The 24,001-nt window shown below is 39.7% G+C and overlaps 2 protein-coding genes across 3 annotated transcripts in view; one reads left to right on the top strand and one right to left on the bottom strand.

Annotated features, from left to right (window-relative positions):
• pacrg (PARK2 co-regulated) overlaps positions 1-23,760 on the bottom strand; it is a 164,582-nt gene extending 140,822 nt beyond the window's left edge. For both annotated transcript variants that reach the window (XM_085343263.1, XM_085343264.1), the window contains exon 1: positions 23,689-23,760. In XM_085343263.1, the coding sequence (XP_085199389.1) occupies positions 23,689-23,760 (72 nt within the window). The remainder of the gene's footprint in view (positions 1-23,688) is intronic.
• On the top strand, positions 1,016-15,969 carry LOC146612357 (uncharacterized). The gene is made up of 5 exons (XM_085343512.1): positions 1,016-1,034; positions 13,899-13,981; positions 14,110-14,265; positions 15,131-15,223; positions 15,589-15,969. The coding sequence occupies exons 1-5, from the start codon at positions 1,016-1,018 to the stop codon at positions 15,967-15,969; spliced, it is 732 nt and encodes a 243-aa protein (XP_085199638.1).
• Positions 23,761-24,001: the final 241 nt, after the last annotated feature.

Below are 24,001 nucleotides of genomic sequence, written 5' to 3'. Positions count from 1 at the left end.
TCCGCCTATGTGCCACTTTATAAATGTTTGGATCCTTTGCTCATACCAAGGCTGCTGGCTTGTGGCTGGCTCTGAGTTGTGTATGTGTTTTAAATGTATGAAACTCATAAACAGAAATATATGAGGCATCCCAGCCGGTAATCCGGCTGGATCAAGCAGCTGGAAATCAGCCATTCCCTCACAAACAGTTTACCGTAAGTCACATGACTGCATCGACTTTTACGTAACTGAGTCACTGTGACCACATCATTACACACACATACATGGAAACAAGCATATAAACATCTCTGTAAGACAAGCTGACTTTTTATTTTATTTCTGACTGTTAAAAGAGCAGGACATGCGCTGATCCAATGCTGTGAGTTTACAGCTCCAATCAGTAACAACACCTGAAGGTATTAAAACACAGCTCAAGGTCGTGAAATTAATGATACACACAAGAGGACCTATAGATCCCTTCCATTGCCACTTCTGCTGCCGAGAATCAGGAATTTGACTCTCCTTCCAGTTTTACTCACTGAATAACTAGCTTCTTGTCAATAACCATCCTCATAACTGCATTTAAAAGAGGACTAACTGAAAACCACCTCACAGAAACTTAATGTTCATGAACTCAGTATAACAACACGCTTTGTTAGTTGTGGCCAAAGCTCAGAAACATCTGCATGACTCATCCAGAAGTTTAAACCTAACCGCGTGTCTTATTTGCAGGCAGTAAGAAGACAGCCACTTCAGCAGATAAGGACGCATTAGTGGAAATTAAATAGCCAACCAGGGAAATGCTGAGATGTGCAAGAAGGCTAGAAGAAGCCTAAGCTAGGAGATGAGGTGATTAATGGTGAGACCAGCCAACAGGTAAACACAGGTATGACCACATACTTTAGAAAGGGAGCGGCATGTTAGCGGTGGAAGGGTTATCAACAAGCCTCCGGGGGCAGGGACAGGAAAAGAACAGACCCAGAGCAGCAGGAGACCATCGATTTCACCACAGAGATGCAGACAGACAGCCATAAAGATGAGACAGGAGAGCGCAGGTCAGTCTGCAGCTTCATCCACAACACACCACAGCCACATACACACACATTCCCAGGTGTCACAGGTAGCCCAGCACTGACAGACAGAGGTGGGACCAAGTCATTGTTTTGCAAGTCTCAAGTAAGTCTCAAGTCTTTATCCTCAAGTCTCAAGTCAAGTCTCAAGTAATGTCAGGCAAGTCAGAGTCGAGTCTCAAGTCACTGGTGTAAAAGTCCGAGTCAAGTCACAAGTCTGAAATTTTGAATTTCAAGTCCTTTCGAGTCGTTAAAAAAAACGAAAAAAAGCATGTTGCAGTTATATGCTAAATGTAAATATTAGACCATGTAATTTTTAAATCTGTGTTTTTCTCAACACATGACAAAATAGTGAACTTAGAAAATATACACAAATTGTGAAATTGCACCTCTTTAAAATGCAGCTCAATTAAACCTAGCTCCAAGAATAATTTTCACCGACAGTTCTGAGATAAGCTGCATGTTATTCTTGGATGCGGTTGTAGGACCGGCTTTAAAATCGCATGACAAAAATATCATACATAAATAAATGATATTTTTAAAAAAAATATCATTTAAAAAAAAAAACTGCATCACCAACGTAGCCTGGAAAACATTTGCTAGTTAGATGAAGTCAGCTATCTCATCGTAGCATATTTATATGCATATTTATAATTATACGGTTCTTGGAGTGAGTGCACACACTCATGAAGTTTAGTAACTTCAGGTCACTGCAACAAGCCCAGGTACAGTTTACCGACGGATGGGTACAGGACCTTGAAATGCACCGTGTAGAACGAAAGACCATCGTACGTATCATAAGTTTACCAGTCTCACAAATCGTCATCATAAATACACATTCATTAACCATTTATTAATAGGACCTTTGAGCTCAACGGTAATTAATTAGTAGTGGGAATAATTTCTGGTAGCGTCACAGAAATGTAGCAGTGACAATAATACTGTATGCTGTAATCGTACTGGGCAATTAGTGATACAAAAAACCTGTTTTATCCTGTGAATAAAAGTATATGTTTTTGTCAATGTACCATAATAACAGAAGCGAAACGCAATATTGTGTCAGGACAATTCACTATTTATGCACAATAAACAAAGGAGCATAGCGCGACAATTTCTGTTCAGCGCCAGACTTGCTTGTAACCTATATCACCAATTATGTTAAGAAAAATGACGCATTAACTACAACAGCAGACTGACCTTTGTGGAAATGCTTGGAGCAGACTAACCTGTGAGCTGGAGTGTTCTGGGACGTTATATTTGATCTTTGAATGGCTGCAATCCAGGCCATCCGTCGCGTCTTTGTTACTTCGGAAACATGGCTCGAACAATTTCTCCTCAATGACGTAATCCGATAACAACCGATCTCTTTACCCGTCGGCTTCCCGTGGCTGTCATGCGACCGGCTATTTGCAGTTAATAATACAACAGCTTCTTGACATTTTTGTGTTTCTTTTTATCGCTGTATAACTGATTTTAATTGAAAGCCTGCGTGCGCTAGTACCGCTTGCCACGAGTTCCCAGAATCCTTTGCGGTTCTACCCGTGAATGACGTCACATTTTCAATCTCTATATAATATGCATGTTAAATTTTATATTTGGGGTAAAATATCAAGTCTTTTCAAGTAAACCGGTTCAAGTCCAATTCAAGTCCCAAGTCATTGGTGTAAAAGTCCAAGTCAAGTCACAAGTCTTAGAACATTTTTTCAAGTCAAGTCTAAAGTCATAAAATTAATGACTCGAGTCTGACTCGAGTCCAAGTCATGTGACTCGAGTCCACACCTCTGCTGACAGATCCCTGAGGAGCATTGGGAGGCGTGAGGAGATAAGCAGGCTGCACATGGTAAGCGATACAGGTTCTACCTCTGATATGGGAATATTGTTTAACACTGAAGAACATTATCTAGGTGATTAGTATGTATTGCAAAACGAACCCCAGGCCCTTGGTCTTATCGCAAGCCCAGTGTGACTTTCTATTCCTGGAAATCAGTCTTGCTGCCTGTAAGGCCGTCTGTTAGAAACGAAGCTGGAAGTTTGCTTACAGAGACCAGAGGTCTGAAATTTGACCTTTATACAAATTAAAGGGAAGAAAGCACACTGAAGGCTACATCACTGCGACCAAACACCCTACACGGTCAGCTTGCCAAAATCAGCTGAACTCATCAAGTCACACAAATGCATCTTAGGCAAAAAGTTTTGTTTGGGTTATAGACAGTGAAAAATAAAAGACCAGAGGGCTACTATTGTGACCTCCTGCAAAGATACTTCTTTGAATGGCAGTCCCTCCAATACAAAAGAAAAAAAAAACATTTTGCTGCCCAAGTGCCTTAAAAACAGGCACTTCTCCATCTTCTCAAATCACACACTGAGCTTGTTGCTTCAGCAGCTCTCTCAGAGAGAGAGGCGGCACTTTTAGTTGAGCTACAGGGAGGCAATAACACATGCAGACAGTCAAACAAACAAACAAATAAAAAGAAACTAAAGCAAAGCCATACCTCAAAGCCTGCTGTGCCAGCAACACCTGGCTTTTGAGCTGATTTATTCAAAAAACACGATTTCTACTAAAGTCATAGAGATTTACTTCAGTATCATTCTCTTACAGTGTGATCCATTCATCTAGCTACCCACCTTCTATTCAATCACTCCTCCTACTTCTCCACCTCTTGCTCTGCATTGCAGGTTGCTGATGCTCTGACAGTGAAACAGGTGTCTAGGCTATTAGTATGAGTCTTGCTGCGCCACCTCCTCTATCTCACACCTTTGATGACAGGCATAAATCAAGGCTGTGTGAATGAGGAATAGTAAATAACGGGTTTGCTACAATAGCAAACTGTGTGCCTCCAGTCTTGTTCTCAAACACCAGTGATTTAGCTTACAGTCAGCATAAAAGATGTCAGAAACAAACCACACCAGCGCAATCATTGAAGAGATTATTTTCCTGTTCATTTAGCAACAGCAGAAGTTCAATCTGAGCAGCACATTCTCCTTCACTCATAAAACACTTACCCATTACGGGATGTGCTACGTCATCCTCTCCCTCTTGAATTTTATCACTCTTCTATATCTTTCCCCTCAACTGCCTTGAGTTTCCTCTCATAAAAAGGCTGCCTGACTCTCCTTGGCTTGAATTTTTATGTCTTTCTCTGGCCCATCTCAGAGGAATATTGTCAAGGTAATATGATGATGACCCTTAAGACTCCTCATTAAATCACTCAGTATCAGAGCATCAACTAAAAGTCTAAAGTGTTATCATAAAAGTACAACCAAGACAGTCCAGACGACCTCAAAAAGAAAAAAGGCGGCAGGGAATTTCTTTTATCTTTTATAACTGAAGGTCTTAGCCACAATATCTTACATTAACACTCACATCAGCATCCATGTCACAACCTTATTCAGACAGCCAGACAGACAGTCAAAACAAAGTCAGTTAGATTCAACAACACTAAAGAGATGGGTGTCAGAGTGGCAGATGGAAAGTTGAGCATCTGTCACTGTGCTGAACCATTTGGCTGAAATCAAAGGGAGATGAGCTCCTTCAAAGGACAGGCAAAGCCTTGTCTGAGGCCAGACATGCTCTGGTGTGCTCCGAAGATAAGGGCCAAGAGGTTATATTGCTTTTCTTCTGTCTCTCCCTTTGTTCTCCTCTGTCTTAAGGGAGTGGGAGGGATAGAGGGAAAAATACAGACAGAAGTAGAAGAGAGAGAAAGGTAGAGAAAGGCAGAGAAGGAGAGAGAGAGAGAGAGAGAGGGGGAATGAGTCATGAACAGGTTGCCTGTCTTCTTCTGCTACAGCTTGGCATGTTGATCAAACACTCGTTAGTGGAATTTGCTTGGTGTTTCCGGACGACGATCGTAATGAGCAGAAGTGGCTGGAGCAGAGGGGGGTTGCTGGGCCGTGATGTGGATCACTTCTGACAGTATCAGAGTACTTTTCCCTTCCAGCTCTTCCCTTTCCCTGCCTTCTCCAGCTTGCTGCAGCAGAGCTGTTGCCTCCAGCACACCTTCAACTGGGAGCACTTCAGCTCAGCTGGATGTAAGGCATGAGCTAAATAGCAGAGTAATCCTCAGTGGAATTTCGAAGGGAACATACACACTGCTTCTAATCTCAAAGGGTTTGCAGGTTTACTTTCTTGGCACCGGGTGAAGAACACCACAGCCCTGGAGCACCATCTATGATGTTGGCTGCTGTGCTTTTTAAACTGCATCCATTGCGCTGCTGGTGCTGCTTTGCTCTGCCCTACCATCCCTTTTCTCTTTACAGAAAGCATCTAGTTAATAAGCATTGTGACAGACACATTCTTTTACATTTAAACACATTTGTTTTCTAAAAATCACAACATGGTTTCAATTGCTGTGTTCCACTAATGGATAGCAGATTTTGTTATTGTCCTTGAGGGGTTACAGATAAAAAGGCATTTTTGGTCTCTGTGCTGGTCAGCAAAATTCAAAAGGTCAGGCCAATGTTTTAGCGAGATGGAGATTTTCAAAGTAGGGGGTGGCGAAACAAAGGCCACCACTTGGTATTATTGGATTGGAACAACTGCGTTTGTCAGATACATTGATTTTTTTTGCCACTGGTCCCCATTATGTTGATGTAGGCAGTATGCGAGCTGTCACATCTGACCCTGTAGTCAAGTTCATAACGCACACTTAACATCGGACAATTAGAAGACTCAGAAGAGGCCATTCTCCTCTGGCAAGGACAAGTCAGTGCGACGGGTGATAATGATGGAGGATGTGTGTATGTCATCTAATATCTCATCAGTGTACCACACTTGATCGCATCCTCATTTATATTAAAGTTTGTCCCTGTCACAAGCAGGTATATTCTAAATGCACACACACATAACAGTATGACTTAATGTTGAGGTAAAATTATGAATACTGTTTTCAGCTATGAAAGAGTTCTTAACTGATAATGAGCCAAAGCACACGCTTAAAAAAGATGGCAAAATGCAGACAAACTGGATTTAAAAAAAATGTGGTCACAGACTGAAACTAATAGTAGTTTAATGGGCACACAATGTACACCACTCAAATCCTGCTGAATGGAAATTAACTATTTGGAGCATTTCTAATTATGATTTTAAGGACTGGTATTTAGGTCATATAAGTCACATAAAATAGATTATTATGGTTTATGAGTAGCACCGGTATATGCCTGGAAATGCTCTGACCATGCCATTCCTCATGACACCAAAGATGAAGGACTTAAAGGAGTGAGCAGGGACTGCGGTGCGACAATACAACCTTGTCCAAAAGAGGACACCGGAGAGAGGGTGCAGCTTCTGAAATACTGTCAGTATAACATTTTGGATGGCTTTGTGCAAAGGAATGTAGCAAAAAAAAGAAAGTGAAAAGAGCACTGCGATTTAAAAGGTTTATTTAAAAGGATTTATTTCTTGCTTCCTTACTGTCAGTCATTTTCAGATGTCTATCATGAAGTAAATATTTTGAAAGCTGCTCAAAGCACAGTATAAGCCCAATCAAGAAGGTTTATTGCATAAACCAAACAGCAACTCAAACAGAAAAACACATTACGTGAGCAAAAGCTAGCATTACGCGACATGTTAAAGTTTCACAGTCAGCCACCTTCACTCTGAACCACCACACACAAGCCTACTCATTGCAAAATAGAATTCAAATCACTGATTTTTTTTCCCCCTCAGACAAACCTGTAAATCTGACTTGCTTATGTAATCAAGCAACCTTGCAACTCTAGGCAGTAGCATGAAAGGTTCTGGAAGTGGCTACTTAGTGTGGTTTATCCATTTGCTTCACATGTGAAAGATCCTTGGTTTGATACTTGGAAAAAAAAACCTAGTGCTGGTCCCAGGCCTTGATAAATGGGAAGGCTGGCTCAGGAAGGATATCTGGAGTGAAAACTGTTATTGTTTATTGTTCCTGAAGCACAACAAACATGTGGTAGACTCAGCAAAAACCTGCCAAAATGGGCCAGGGACATGGTACTATGCAAACAACAAAGACTGAGTTATAACTATAAGGAAAAGGGATTTTATTTTATGGCAAAGTCTGCAAAATTGTTTTTATCAGATTTTATATATACGGTTTTGGGGATGGCTAAAACAGTTATTAAATAATGTTTTAAATGAATTTTCCACAATTAAGTGTGATCAAGGTCTTAAAGATGACTGTTAAGTGACAAGGACTTCTAAAAATACTTTAGTTTATCCTAGGAACCACAAGTAAGCAGTTTGTGTCTAAAAAATAACTCCAATATTCCTCACAATGTGACTGGAGGCCAAGGTAATGCCTTCCAAAGTAAGCATCTGGTTAGAGGTCCTGCAGGCCTTTATGTCTTTAAGATATTCTTGTAACCTAACTAAATAGAAAGACAAAGCTGGGTATAATTTGGATATCAATGAAAATATATGTGTGAAATGATCAGGACCCACACAGTGTTCAAGTGTCACTTCTAAGCACCTTTATTTTTAAATACTGCGTTCCCACTGCTTCTGCACTGTATATATTCCACCGCAAGGCCAGCTTCCCAGCTCCTTTAAACACCACACACTAAAAAGGGGCAGAGTTCATTAGTTGTAATCCCTCTCACCTGTCCCCACCGTCTTCCCGGCACAGCCTCATGAGCCTACTGTACCACCCCTCCACTGCCGCAGAGCCAGAGACCACACCCGTGCCATGCCTATGTCTTCTAATAATGCTACCTAAGCTGAGCATGTACCATGTAAACAGAACTGGTTCTTCTGGTGACCCAGTGGTTATCACTGACTGATTTCTAGGCCTGCTTGATTGGGGTTTTATTAATCAATTTTACAGTGACTTCCAGCAACTTCCACTCACAACCATTTGGGAGAAAATCAATGTGAAAGCTGTAAAATACCCTGTCTTACAGCTTAGAACAGACTTCACTGGCAACATATTAAGCAAAATATGTTAAGAAAACACATTTTATGGTGATTCCTGATCATTTCTAGCAATTTTGTACCTAACGAACAAAAAGAAAAAAAACTGGCTGTTTTTATACAAGGACAGGTCTAAATGCCCTCAGTGATGGTTATCACATGACATAGGGCTAATTAACTCTTGAGCCGAAAATAGGGGCCCTGCAAGGAGCAATAAACATTCGCTATTAAACGCTATCTAATTAGAATTCAAGCTACAAGGGCATGAAGGAGAACATAACAAACACAGAGGCCAGTATAATTGTCAACCAAGCTCAGAGGAAGGCAAACATAATAGATATAATCAGCTGAGCACTTCCTGTAAGGTCATGATAGAATGTTGTGGAAATACTTCCACATATCTGACTGAAGTTTACTGACGGTGTTTTTCCTCAATCGCGGAAAAGGTCACAGACATTTCAGCAGACGTGCAGTTCAGACGCCATGCTATCAATTATAACCTAATCTATTTGTTGATACCTGGCGAGAGAACATGAATCAGAGAAACTGCTTTTTGTAAGTTCTGCCAAATTTACCCTGAGCAGGAATGTAGATCTTCAATGTGATCTAAAATCCAGGATCAAAGCAAAGTTTCAAATGGGCATTGCAGAAGTAAACTTTTTTTCTCTTTTAAGGTGACTTTAAATTAGCGGCATTTCATGGATTTCATCTTTATATAATGCTTAAAATGTATTGTCATTTCTATGCAGTATTTCATGCAAAGAACAACATACTAAGTTATGAGGAAAACTGTAAGATGTCCAAGTCAGCCAATGTTTTGTGCGCTTAAGACCTTTAGGCTCCGTGGTTGATCGATAGTAATGGAAATGCCAGCAGGCCTCCAGAGTCTGTTGCCAATTTAACCTTTTTTGTACCATGACTCAATTCTTCCTCAAATAACCCAGCTGTTTGCTGGGATGGACTGCAGGCTTGTGGTGCTGATAAGATGAACACACGGGAGCGAGGGAAGGGAAAGACGGATACGGAAAAATAGTGCATGTGTCCCTACAAGTACTGCTGGTTTAGAAAACATTTCCGGGAGGCAGTTCAAGTGTGGCGGCCAAGCAGATGGGTGAGGACATCCAACTTTGCTCAGTATGCCTTGCCTTGCATAGGCAAGACACAACACAGACACAAAATACCTGATTGTGCTGCATGGGCAATTTATGGCTCATGCTGGGCACATTATGAGTCTCTGTGTCAGTAAACGTGTTCAGAGTGATGGGGAAGAATGATTTTGATGGCAAGTGAGAGTAGTAAATAGGCAGATTCATCTTCATAAAAAATTTCAAGGATTCAATCTTGGTCAAAAAGGAAAAAAACTGCTGCTATCGTTTATCTGAAATAGCCTCATTTTTATTTCAGACTCTTATTGTTGTCTTATTGTGTTTGCTATGATTATTCCACCCTATGGTGTTTTTCAGTGATTCGGGTTTAATCATTTTAAATCAAGCTTTAACTAATGCACATAAAGCTATTAGAAAAACTTTGAAATCTTCTAAACAAATCAAATTTGAGACAGCATTTTAACCAAGTTTACATCACATTTTTAAAGTGAGATTACATTTAATCGAGTTGTACTGAAATTCTACATTCATTTAAAGCCCTAATCAAGGATCAATTCGAAGCTGTCACTTGTTTAATTTGTTCAGATGGATTCATTTATTACGATGACACTCTGGGGCTAGAGCATCAAAAACAAATAGCTAAGATGTGCATATACACATCTCTGACACACTCTCTACAAAGCATCCTTCCAAACTATCCACTAAAGCAAATTACTATGATACAATACAATTAAATCAAAATGCATCTATGCTCTGTTGCTTTTTAATTTACTGTCATTATTATTTAATTGATTTAGTTTACGATTTAGAGTGCATATGAAGTAATAGTCTGATAGCCCATTGTTTCTCTACATAAATGTTTTCATCTCCAGAGTGCTGGCTGGTTGAATAAAGGTTCTGAAATGAAAGAAAGAGAGAACAAGGGAGAGCAAGAGAATAGCAGGGGAGACTGTATAAGGGGCTGAGACATCTGCTCAGGTATATAATGATTATGCTGCGGGGGAAGGATAAGATATGGAGGTCACGTTTGCTGGCATGGAGTATCCTATCTGTCCCCTGAGGTTAGTGGGGTGAAAAGGCAGGATGACGGCACACTGAAAAAAGTCTAACATGCAGTCATTCATTCAATCTAATAAGTGCCATTCAAAACAGAATAAAATCATTGATTTGATTGTGAAACCCTTTCTTTTTGCATTTTAAAATACCACTTTTGATTTGGATGAAACTAAATATCTGTACAAAGGACACAACGCAAAGTTTTTGATTTCTCTCAAAACATATATTTCTTTTCATGTTGAACAGATAATATCTTTAATTTGAGTCAAAGTGATTTGCACTTGAACACGCCCACCAGAAATAGACCGGGACCCATTTTTATTCTGCATGGCTGCTGGAAACATCATGTCACATCTTTGATTAATTTCATCTGAAAATAAACGTAAGTAAAGCCAAGTGTGTTACAAAAGCTTTTATAATTTGTATTACCAAAATTGCAGAAAATAACCCTATTTAAGCTGGGTCGACAGCCACCCCCAATTTTTGCATGATTGTAGCTGCTAGCTACAAGCTAGCTAGCTATCCGGCGCGACGGTAGAACTGGTTACCAGCAACCGACCATCACAGTCGGGAATGCAAGTTAGGCAAAAAGCCGTTTTTTACCAGTATACTAACTAACTACCTAGCGTTACCACGATGCATCGGTGGTGGATACAGCTAGCTAGCATAAGTTCATAGTTCATAACATTCATAGTATAACTCCGTGCTCCGCTTCGTTTGAATTTTTCTGGTGAGCTCGCGGTTTCTAGACACAAGCTTGTGTTTGTGCGCGCACGTTTGTCTCTGTCTCTCTTCATATAAATATCTGTGTGTTGATGGCCAGGGCCCTGTTTCAGGAAGCCGGTTTAGAAAACTCAGAGTGAAAAACGATACGCAGGGTTGAGTAACCCCGAACTGTCCAACTCGGAATATTCGGTTTCAGAAAGGCTGATAACAATTAGTTCAGTCAACGCGGAGTTGCTTTAACCCCAAGTGAAGCGCGCGGACGAGGATACATAAAGCCCTGATAAGCGGAGCACAGATTAAGCGAGTCACCATGGAGACGGAGGGAAAGAAGGCGCGGTCAATGTATTTCACAGCGCTTGAGGCCGAAATTCTGATGGCAGCATATGCCGATAACATGCAAATTCCGCGGAAAAAAGTAACACAGCCACAGCTGCAAAACAAAGGGAGCATGCATGGCAAAACATAGCCGACAGAGTCAATGCGTGAGTGTTAATCTAAACATTGATCTAGGGATTTCCACCCATTTAACACGTTATTTTATCATATGTTATTTTATTTGTTATTTTATACATTTTATTTTGTGATGTGATGTGAGCGCAGGTGCAACCCAACAGGCCCCAAACGTTCCTGGCAGCAAGTAAAAATGAAATATAAAAATATAGTCCAAACAGGTAAGGTGTAATTGTATTATGAGCCATAGTGCTTGGTCTGTTTGTCCCATGTAAATCAATTGCAGTTAGAGGCTACATTAATTTTCTTTCTGTAAGCACTTATTGAAATTATCTGAGCACATTACAAGTACATATTTGCTTACTCTGTATGCTCAAATGTGACCCGTTATAGCCAACAGAAAAAAAGCGGAGGCCCGAAAAACAGGTGGGGGTCCTCCACCACCACCACTCACAGAGGCTGAGCAGTTGCCCTCAGCCAAAACAGTGGGCGCCCTGTGGCCGAAGGCATCTCTGCGGGGACATCCTCTGAGTCAATAACCCCGCAAGACACAAGTGCCTACATAAGGGGTAAATCCAAAATAATACATGATGTGCATACATCCTTTCTTCACAGTCACCTTTGCAGTGCTACTCATTCATTTGATAAACTCTTTACCATAATGGATTATTTTGTAGTGAAGTTATTTTCCGACTGATTTTGCCTTCCCTCAGTCTTGGTTGTCTTTGAGAGCATAATGACAATGAAGTGTAAGGTGATTGGTATGTTTGTTAATTGCCATTTGGTCCCTTGTAAGTTATAAGTGACCTGTATAAACCTCATATTCTATCAGTTGATGGTGATGGTGTACTGCATCTGGTGCAGCCTCCTGTTGAGCCAGACCAACATGCAGTTGTGAGTAATACTCCACAGATTATATGAGTTTACAGTAGAACAGCAATGTTGTCTATTTCTTTATTACAGGAAAATAATGAAGAAACATTGACAGCTGTTACAGAGGAGGAAGCAACAGAGACACTTTATGAGGTTTACATCTTTTAATACTTTGTGTACAGGAAATACAGGCGACCAATAAAGCCAGTTGAACAAAAAATCTGTTTATTCTTCTTTCAACATGTTGAGGTGATGGGTCAAAAGAAATGATTGTGACATATGGTGTCTCTGACTGCGCTTCCATCTTGTATGTCCGTGGGAGGGTCAGGATGTTCATGGTTTGGATCACTGCTGTTTGGTTCAGAAGGACAGTGTTCTCCTCTAATTGTGGCAATGTTGTGAAGAATCACACATGCCACAATAATGTCACATGCCCTTTCTGGGGTGACCCTGAGTCTTTGCAGGCACTGGAACCGGGCCTTAAGCATTCCGATAGTCATTTCAATTCTGGCTCTTGTCCTGCAATTAGCCAGATTATATCGCTGCTGTGGGCCCGGTTCAGGGTCAGGGTAAGGGGTAAGCAAATAGGGTAAACATGGATACCCCCTATCACCAAGCAAGTAGCCAGTGAACTCTCCTAAGACAGAAGGATACACTTCAGTTCAAATGTCCCTGAAGCAATTGGTCTTTATATATTTTACAGTATTCTCAACTCACCATGTCCAAATTTTGTGCTCAGTGTACATTCACGGAATATTTGTGAGTCATGGACAGAGCCTGGCCACTTGGCTTCCACATTTGTGATAATGTTGGCAGCATCACATATGATCTTCACAGTGCAGAGAACACAAATTAGCATCCATTACTATAATGAAATAATTTGTTAGTTTGAAATGCTACAGGGAACTATGTACCTGTACATTGATGCTGTGGAAAGACTTCCTGTTCACATAGTCTCCTTCATTTACTGAAGGAGCAATGATTGGAATGTGAGTGCCATCTATACAGCCAATCACGCCTGGGAACCCTGAAAATACATGTAAAATTTAAGTAGTAGTTCAAGTATCACCACATCATGAATTAAGTTTTGTTCATCCTGATACCTGCAATTTTGTGGCATCCCTCTTTGATAAATCTTGTGGGTCTATGACCGGGGAACACCACAAACGAGTGCAGGAGACGTTTCAGTGCAACTGTAACATTCCTGACTGCCCGACAGACGGTAGCCTTGGAAACGTGCTCAGCGTCACCAATATTATACAGAAAGCTCCCGTTTGCAAAAAACCGAAGTGCAATACAAATAATATGTAATGAACTGAGAGCATGTCCGCGATGTGTCACATGCGTAATATATGGCCTGAGGATGTTATCCAAATAACTTAGAGATTGTGCTGAGAAACGGTAACGTTCGCACAGAAAATCATCAGGAAATGATAAAATGTCCAAACGCGCTCTAATCACTCTCTCCCAGCGGAGAGCTCTGCGGAGAATTTGTGCTTCACGATCTACTGGCTCTTCAAGGAAGGGACACGCCATGTCTGACACTTCCTACTGTCAGGTTTCCGACAAAGGAGCGGAGACAGTCAGGGTTAGTTGTAGTAAACCTGCTAGGGGGCAGGTTAGCTTCACGGAGTGTGTCGTCATAGTGACTCACTGAGGCTTCATCTGAACTCGCTTTGTGAAACCGAAAACCCGGAGTTTTCGTTAACTCAGGGTATACTTACTCAGTTTTTCCACTAAACCGGCTTCCTGAAACAGGGCCCAGGACCTTCGAATTCAGGAGGAAAGAGGTTGTGGATAAGAAGCCTGACATCAAGAACCTCTTGGAAAGATGGCCAGAGGTATAACTTTAACTTTTTTATACTAATGCCTTTTATCATAGTTTGGAAATTGGAATTATGTTTTGACTTTTTCTTGTTGGAAGTTGGTCTTTAAAAAAATGTATTGTACACTGTCTACTCATGTACAGATTAATGCAGAGTTTCTGCGGGTTACTGCAGTTCCCCTGCTAACCAGATTCATGGTCCAGCTGGACAAGCACTCCCCACAGCTACTTAAAATAATCAGAAAGAAAGGAGGGACAACCAAAGCAAAAACTGCCATAATCCTAGAGTTTCTTGATCAGGTAGGGTGTATATAATTAACTATTAACATGACAGTTAGCATTTTAACCGCTGTATCTAATGAGAATTTGTATCCTGTTACAGTTTTATTTTGGTAACGTCAGTGATTATGGCTGTGACCTTTTAAAATGTTGAAAGGAAGTGTGGGCTTTGTTCTTGAATGAATGAAGAGATTTATTGTCATTATACAAGTACAGAGCACAACTACAACAAAATTTATTTTGGAGACACATTTTCACTCTCACTCGCCAGATACACATACATACATATATACGTATAAACTTTTATTTAGGGACAAGAAAGCATATGCCGCTTTTACACCGACAGAACACGGTGTGGCTCAGTTCGCTTTAGCCCCCTGCGGACGCTTTTCCACCGCCTTTACACCTGATTGGCCCGGGTGTGTGTGGTGCCCACGTGATGTGATATAGAAGCGCTCCCACAAAAGGCTTTAAAAAAAACTCCCAGCAACCATACTCCATTGACTTTGGACCATGGCCACTTCCTCCACAAGAACCAAAAATCAAACCAATCAAAATGAACCACAGACGGAGCAAAGTACAAAAACACACATATATTGCGATTGTTGTTGTTCTTCGGGCTGTGACGTTGCGGACAAAGACTTTTGCACACGACTTTTCATAGCCAGATGGGTTCACCCCTGTTCCCAGTTACGTCTGCTTTATGTTTCCACCACAACAAGCGAGTTCATCCGCGCTAAACTGAACTGCTCTCAAGCGCACCGTGCCGATTTGTCGGTGGAAAAGGGGCATTAGTCACCTCATGAGGATAGAGAGGTGAAAAAAAATTCCTCTCACGCAGCATACTCTCCATATTGCATAGTAACAATTTTAACTGTTCCTGCAGGATGCTGATGCTGACATTAGGAGGGAGTGTATACTTAAATCTCTCATTATCTACCTTGGAGAACGTGTTGAGGACTTGATAAAAGAATACACGGTATGTCCATATCTGTTCTGTCTCTACATGAGATGCAGTCTCTTGATGTAAATTTGACAACTCTGCTATTAAATGCAGTGATTAATGTAGGACAGCAATGATTAATCAACTCATCAAGTTAATATCTTAGGGTTCTGTATTGTTTTCTTTTTTTTTTCTTGGGCTTTGTGGAACATTTATGAAAATGTTCCGCCATTGATTTAATTTAATGATTATGCAATTCACAATCTGATTAGTCAAATAATTGTTCTAATAGTCTGTGACCAAACAACTATCAAAATAGTAGTTATTATGGTCAAAGATTTATCAGGTGTGCCAGACTTCAGTTCTTCACTTGTACATTTTGTTCCATATTTTACCTCAAGATATCCCAGAAAGATGAAGCTGAGGAAGAGCTGCAGAGTACCACCATGGCACTCTTCGTCTTCAGGGACAACTCAAGCCTCCTACATCAGCCTCGAGACATCGGGATAATCATTGATGGTGTGGAAGTCCTGAATGAGTTGCCTTCTGTGGCAGCTGGAGTGGCAAAGGTCTTTGGACTCTGTTATGCTCTTAATATGGAATATCCACGAGGATTCAGGTTCACCTTTGAGGCTCTTCAAAAGATTATGATGGAGCTTGACTTTAACAAGATGACCTCTAAGATTCGCATTTGCATGCATGTGTGCATGTGTATGTGCACATGCATGTGTATGTGCATGTGCATGTGTGCTTGGTTATTTTTCTTGGTTGGCCTGCAGTGATATTCTACATTTGAAAGGGAGATTTAAGTTGATTTCATTGATACATGTGTAGATTTTTTTTTTTTTTACATTGTACAGGCACAGTGCACATATAAACATTTTTGAGTACTGGCAAATTGGTTTAAAAAGAGTTTTTATAATGGTTTTATGCCAGTTTTAGACAGGTTGCAGTTTTAGACAGGTTGCAGGTTTTATACCAGTTCTAAAAAGATTGCAGGTTTTATACTGGTTTTCAAAAGGTTGCAGGTTTTATAAAACAAACATTTCTCTAATCATTTCTGCCGTAGCACTAAATCTGTATATTACTAATCCTCTCTATTGATTATAGTTAAAATGGTTTGGAACAATAAATAATTTAGAAATAATTGGTTGGCCAACTGTCTTTTTTATAGGAAATGCAGAGCATTTTTGAACTGAAATAAAATGAAATGTAAAAAATATAGTTTGAATATATGTAAATCAATTACCTGGCTTCAACACAAACATATTAGTTCATGTTAATTTGGTTCGATGTGAATACATTAGGTTGGTTAAATTTCAATATATTAGCTTGGTTCAATAATTAAAATATGGTTCTATGTAAAAAAATCAATTTGGATCAATGCAAAATTTAAAGTTTCAGTCAAGTCTAGTAATATTGTTTATATCAACATAAAAGTATCAGGTCATATCAAGTGACTCATTTTGGATTCTATGAAGTCAAATATTTTGGATGTGACAATTGGACATCATTTTTTTTAATTTGAATAGGGTTATTCTTTTTACAGTGCAGGACTGGGGGATTGGAGTTAGCGGATAGTGGGGAGCCTTGTATGAGTCTTGGGGACACTGTTTGCTGGCCTTGGTTTTACCACAGAGACCAAGTAAGCAGTAAATGAGTTGTGATTTTTCAAAATCTATCATCTCAGCAATCTGCAGAGCCTTGTTACACAAAAGTTGAGGTTGGGCTCTAGTGTAGATTGTATCAATTTGCCCTCTAAGGTGAACTGTGCAGCAGAGCATGAGAGGGTTGTGTTCATGTACTTGAACATGTATTACGTTGCAGAGATTCAGACAGGTGACATATTACAGGAAAAACCAACATTAACTGTCGCTGTAAGGTGTTGGATGACCACATGGATTTGAGCCCCTTGATTCTTCTTCTACTTGCAAGGATGCAACACATTGTTTCCAAAAGACATGCCATCATTTTGTGTTTCATATGTTAGCCAAAAATTAAAACTTTTTAAAACTAGGTGGAACTGTAGGGACACACTGAAGATGCAGCTGGTTATTGTGCTGTTATTTCTTTAAGTTTATGAAGTATTAAGTATTAGTTAATCTGAGAAAGAGTGGTTGCACCTAGGGCTGGGCCATATCATACCGTTCATGGTATGATATGGCCCGGGGGGGTTGCACTAATAAAGTTGTGGAGTAGGGTATTTTGTCTTGCGTCAATTATATCGTCAGTTATATCGTTATCGCAAATTTTCAAATATATATCGTGATAAATATTTTTGGCCATATTGTCCTGCCCTAGTTGCACATCCTTTGGCACGTCCCTTGGCACACGAATCTCCAGATTTAGATCTTGATTTTGTGCAAATGTAAAAAAAAAGAAAAAAAAAAGGTACCTCCAAAAATTGCCTGGTGCTTTTTAAAAAACTTTATTGCTCATAAAAGAATCATTACTTTAAAGCAGGGGTGTCAAACTCAAATACACAGTGGGCCAAAATTCAAAACTGGAACAAAGTCGCGGGCTAACGTTAATATTTATTGAATTATATTTATTCCTCCAGATATAAGAATGAATCTTTTCTTATGGACTCAAACACGTTTTGCTAAAAAATTGAATATGGAACAAGCAAAGCTTAATACTAAACAATATATATATTAGCTGTATAATACCAGTAGGCCAGCTCTGATAGTAATTTGGTATGGCTTCGCGGGCCAAATTTGGCCCACAGCCTAATTAAATTTGGCCCGCGGGCCAGAGTTTGACACCTATGCTTTAAAGGTATAGCATATTATTTACTAAGACTATTGCAGACTATTATATGTAGAGTGTATGAAATATGAGTGCAGAAATGTTTGAAACTTTCTTTTATCACCTCAGAAAGGAGGATTTCTCTAGATAAAGGACTTTGTGACATCTAAGACCTTGAAAGACCTCAGAGCTGAGGTTGGTTAAGCATAAAAGCAGTACACACAGAGAGGAAACATTGCAGGATGTGTGATGGCAAAAATCCAACAAATTACAGACTACATATATCAATCTCAGGGCATGACAATCATCAGAGGTCATATATTCTACTCTAATTTAATCTTCAGTATTCGATAAATCAATACCCAACCCAGAAGACAGATCTGTGAGCTCAATAGTTATTGACCAATGTTTTTATTTTCAGAATGGTATTCATGCAGCGAGATGTAATAACATGCCCTGATTAAACACCTTTGACTGGTTGCCCACATCTCTGACTCTGACAACTCAAACAAGGTTGACTACAGAAATCTGCTTCTACCAAGTATATACATAGTTACTTAGTTTTGTGAATCTCCAGAATTTCACTGCAATACTTGCTCTGTCATTCCATTCAGCCACAGCATAGGTGATGAACAGGAGCTCAAAGTTGAACCAAAAACACCTGAGAGGAGGAATTGACTGTCCTCCGGGCTCAAGCAGCTTCTCCTTATGACAGGGAAGAAGGTGAGGCAAAGATAACGGGACACTCTGCCACTCAGAACAACATGTGCCACAAAGTTTGGAATCATAATCCCAAATACAGTTCATAGCTCCACTGTGCGAAGCATTAGCGCTAACGAGCCAGATGCTAACTGTGTTTTAAAACGGTTGAACGAAAAACTAAGCTCTAACTGTTAAGGACTGATTACACCTGTGCCAGATATATATAAAGATATATGTAAAGAATGTGGTGGAAGAGTATATTAATTATTGTTTTCATGCTTTATTTCTCTTTTATGACAATATTTTATGACAAAATATTTCCATACGATGCTGAAAATAATTTGTGATGTGTATCATTCACTCACACCATTTTTGGGGGCATTACTTTCCATGTAAAGTGTGTGTAGTCATATCCATTCATTTTTCTGCACTGCGCAGCTGTTTGCAGTCGCTCTCCAACCTGTTATTTTTTTCTTGGTTTTTTTTGTTTTGTTTGTTTTGGGTATTTCTTTTTGTCATCAAGCCAGAATAAGCCTCTGACACAGAAAATAACAGCTTTGTTGCCCTCTCTGTATGAAGCGTACAGTGACGACCTCCCACCAGAATGTAAAGTGCATCTTGTTTCTCTTTAAATGCTTGAGGATGAATCACTGGAAAAAAGAAAAAAAAACGGTGGAAGGGTTTCAGGGGCCTGTGCTATTGATTCAATTTCTATAACCACAAATACTTTAAAGCATAATAAGCCTATGCTTCAAGTCCCCATACCCTTTCAAGGCTTGAAATGGCCTTGTCGTTACCTACAAATCACAGCTCTCCGCAAAGCTGCCCTCTCTGGAGTGAAATGTCCGTGACCACGGGGGACAAAAAAAAAAAAAAAAAACAGGGAGCAAGAGACACAAGCAAGCCCCTGAAAAATGTAATGGTTTTTGTTGAAGATTTAGCCAGTGGTATGCCGGTGTGCGCGCATCATTCATGTTCCAGACACAGCAGATCCTCTGGGGAGATGGTGAATATTAAAGGGCTTTGCAGGAGCCTTCCTCATGAAAGCTCTTGACAACAGATTTGTTTATGACCTTCAAGAAAGGAAGAGCGAGTCAATGATAGCTCTACACAGCCTCTTTTGCATCTCAAGGTGGACGCGGCTACAAAAAAATAAAAGGCAGCTGTGGCTTCAGGTTCAAGTATTTGTCGTTGTCATCAGAAATGTGCAGCCCTTCTGCAAATATTCATCACATATAGGCAAGATGTCTCAGACCTGAGAACCAAAAACCATCTGACAAAATGTTTTAAAATGATGCTCATATTCATTCAAGAATGCCACACTTTCCAATACAGTACCATAAACGGCCATGAACCAACTCAAAGCTGTCAACATAACAGCTTTACAACAATAAATCTAAATGTAAGGAATTCTTTGAACTTACAGATGAAAGAAAAGTTTTCATTTTTTTACTAATTCAGCATGTCATTCAGCATATTGTCATGTTTTTTAGTATGCACCCTTTAAGAAATAAGCTCTAATGAAGAGCTTTGTGTTCTCTAGGAAATAGGGCTAATTGTCAGAGCGTTTGGGGGGAAAACAGTCAGATTTAAGCAAAATATAAACATTGTGGTTGCCTCTGACATGCTTTGCCTTTAACCAGCTGCCACTGCCTTTGTGCCAACCGAGAACGACTGTAAAGGCAACAATAGCCCTTTGAAAAGGGACAGGTTTTGTTTTTTGTTTTTGATACACCCTGTATTTACAATGACAGAGCAGACGCTCCTGAAGTCAGGAGGGAGGGGAAGGTTGTGGGATCATTTGGCTGTTTGCTTTCAAAAAATATAGTTTACTCTTGTTGGCTTCTACAAACGTACACCCTACCTTTAATGATCCTTTTTGTCTGGCAGGTAGGCCAAGACCCTGACTTTTAACAAGCTGGTTAAAGTGCAGCCTGAGCACTGAATCATTCCAGTTAATCTTCCAGCCTTGCTTGACTCTGGAGACTTCGTGGGTGAACTGGAGCAACTTTTATTAAAGCTACATTTAAGTAATCTGACAATGTGTGACTATGACACCACTGCTTGTGTTTAAAGAAGACCTATTATGCTCATTTTAGCTCTGAATTTTTATTGTTGGACTAGAGTAGCTTTGCACTCAGCATTCAAAATGAATCATTACTTATGTTGTGCTGGTCATTGGTGCAGTTTATCCTTTGTGTGAAACACACATTCAGCCTTTTACCAACTTCCTTTACATTTGCTTCCATTTGTAAACAGAAGGCTTGACCAATAAGATCACCCTTTTTGGGATTTCTACCTTTTTTGACATAATATGGACCCAAGAGTAAAAAAAAAACTGTAAAGTGTTAATTCTGGCCTCATTCTTTGAAAGTTTGACAATGTTTTAATTAAACAAGCATAAATGCATATGCATGGCTATATGTATACCACATACGTTTGGGTCATTATTATGCATCTGATTAGGCACACTGTTCTGCATATAGTTAAAGCAATGAGTCTATCTGCTTTATCTGCTTAACAGAAGTCTATGCATTTCACTGTTATTTCAGGGAACTGATAAAGAAAAGTAATTTAAAAATGTTTAAAAATATTTTAATACACTGTTTTTTTCCTTTGCCGGGCACTGAAATTGTTTGTGATGCAGTAAAACCCCTGTATATGTCACTGAAATAAAAGGAAAGACATTTAAATGTTCAATGTGAGACATCCCAGAATAGCAAAGCACAGCATAACTTTACTCCTCAGACACAGTAGTTTTTGGAAAACTCATTAAAAAGACTCCAGTAAACTATAAGTTATTTAAGTAAAATGATATGGAGTTCTGCACAAGACAGCAGTCAAGCCCAAATAAAATTAGATTTGGATTTAAAATAATAATCTATTTCTGGCCAGACAAAAACTAGTTTTACTGACCAATCAATAAAGTCCATGAAGTCAATAGAGACTAATGTCTACTGCCATACAACCTATTACACGTTCCTGATCCATCTTCATTTGCAGTAAATGAGAAGAAGAAAGTCTTTCTTTGGAAATTAGTCAAGCCCTTCAACAGTTTAACTACACTTGAGGTCCCAAATAGGGACTTCTCGACAAGGAAATCAAGATTCAGGAGGTTTCTTGTTTTTCTCAGTGTAAGACAAGAGGATGTACAAAAATAAATGCAGTTCCTTTTCTATTTGTAGCAAGGCAATCAAAAACAAAACTATAAGCTTTTAAGCTCAAACCACGTGCTACACACAACTCCACCACCCCACAAGCCCGTTAGTCTATAAAAGGAAAATGCTGTTATAAAAAAACAGCATTTGCATTTTTCTTAGCACACGGTTTCTGCGTTTCATAGCATCTAATCATTGCCATATAGCTTCTGAATGGGCTTTATACGTGTCATTTTAGTCCATAAATGTTATTGGATAATTTTAGAGTTCCCAAATGTCCATGTTTGTGTGAAACCCACTCAGGCTTGTCTGACCAAAAGGGTTAGGCACACACACACATACATAGAAGACAGATACAGTAGAATAATGGTTGAAGAGTTTGTTCAGGCATTCTGATTTTTCCTATTGCTACCTCAACTCTCTGGGTTGATTTGCGCACAGAGATTTTGACGCAGAGCAAAAAATAACAGACCATGCAATTTCTGGAAAAATGGCGGTAGGATTGTTGCTACCACCAGTCTTGACTCTGTGGCTTGCTGCAAAAAAGTTGGAGATAAATAGGTAGACTGAAAAGCTGAAGAGAGATAGCACTTGATATTAAAAACATAAATCAATAGGGGGTATTTATTTTGAAAATCTGTACCCCCTAAAGTGGATAAATGTGTATAACTGAGGTCTGCTGTTTTCAAAATTATCTGAGTATTGTGTTCATTGTCTGAAGTTAACTGTGGCTGCTTTATTTTTCTTTTAAATTTCACAGCATGAACGCATCATGATAACATCCACTAAATAACTGAAGACATTTATTTAGAAAAGGTGAGACTCCTGTTCAACTCTTATACTTATCCGGGCTGTAATCAACAGCAACGCTTCCTGTGTGAAACTGTGGTTTTTTTAGTAGATTACAAAATTTTAAAGCATATTGGCTATTCATTAAGGGCTGCAATAGGTTGGCGACCTGTTTAGAGGGTACCCCTACCTCACACCCCTATGACAGCTGAGATAGGCTCCAGTCCCTCCGCAACCCTTAAATGGCTCAGTGGAAGAACATGGATGGATAAAATGGTCTTCTTTTGATCAACTGTGTTCTTTTATTCTGAAAATTTGACAGTCACCTGTTCCCTGCTGTTAGTCACTGCCAGGTTCCTTACTGCTAGTTGTCCATCAGTATGTGTGTGAGAAAGAAGCAGACAGGAGGCTCTTTGAATTGTGAATGACAGCTTAAATAGTCTAAAACTGCAGTATGATCTCAGCTGGAATTAGATCAATATCTTGAAAACATTTGTTTTCTTTTCCCATAGCGTTTATAAATAACTTTAAATTGGTTAAAATGTGTCTAACACCATTTCTAGCAGATCCCTATAGTCATATTTAAGCATTTGTCAGACAGAGACAAACATTTGTCAGGAGGTAGTGCAGATTGTCCACTAATCAGAAAGTTGTGTTATGTTTAATGCTAGACATAGCATTTAAAAGGATAGAATAAAAGCAGTGTGTCAAAGAAGTGCTCTGGGTGCTCAGTTATAGCAGAAAAGCGTTATATAAGTACAAGTCCATTTACTATTTAATGTAAAGAAACATGACAAGTACAAGCCAATCGCGAAGAGAGGAGATTCAACTAGCCAATGAGGTGAATTAGATTCAGTTACTTCCTGAATATAAGACTATATGCCAGTTCTCTCCAGCTGTAGCAGGTAAAGTTACAATGATAATGACATTCAATGTGACTAACTGTATGTAACCAGCTCTATACATTCTTCCGTAATGGGCTTGGCACTTCTCTCACAAAATTGCTTATAAAATGCAAACCGTAAATTCTCCATCCCTGGGCTTCCAGGATGAACGCTCCCCACTGCTATTATAGCTAGTGCTAACTGAAACAACTACACTCACCACTGCGTTCTTCAAAGTGGCCTTTACGGTGAAGCCCTCTGCGTTTAGCTCCGTCTTCCTCCTCATCGACATTGCCACAGCTTTTATTGGTGGAAGTCCAAATTAACGAAGGGCAATGTTGCTGCAATTACTAATTATTCTACGCGGCTCTAAAAACTTGACGCCTGTTGTGTTCTGTAGTGGTTGCTATCAACTTCTGAGACGCTTAGACCCGGTTGCCCCGGAGACGTGTGCGCCTCCTTGTTACCATAGAAACTATGGGGCGCCGCTGAAAATATGCAGATCAAAGTGTCGTGGTTAACCAGGGGCTGAA

The sequence above is a fragment of the Diplotaxodon limnothrissa genome, linkage group LG19 (assembly GCF_057381915.1).
Source record: "Diplotaxodon limnothrissa isolate DT_005_m linkage group LG19, D_limnothrissa_male_GT1.1, whole genome shotgun sequence".
Lineage (NCBI taxonomy): Eukaryota > Metazoa > Chordata > Actinopteri > Cichliformes > Cichlidae > Diplotaxodon > Diplotaxodon limnothrissa.
This window is presented reverse-complemented; position numbering and strand designations above follow the sequence as displayed.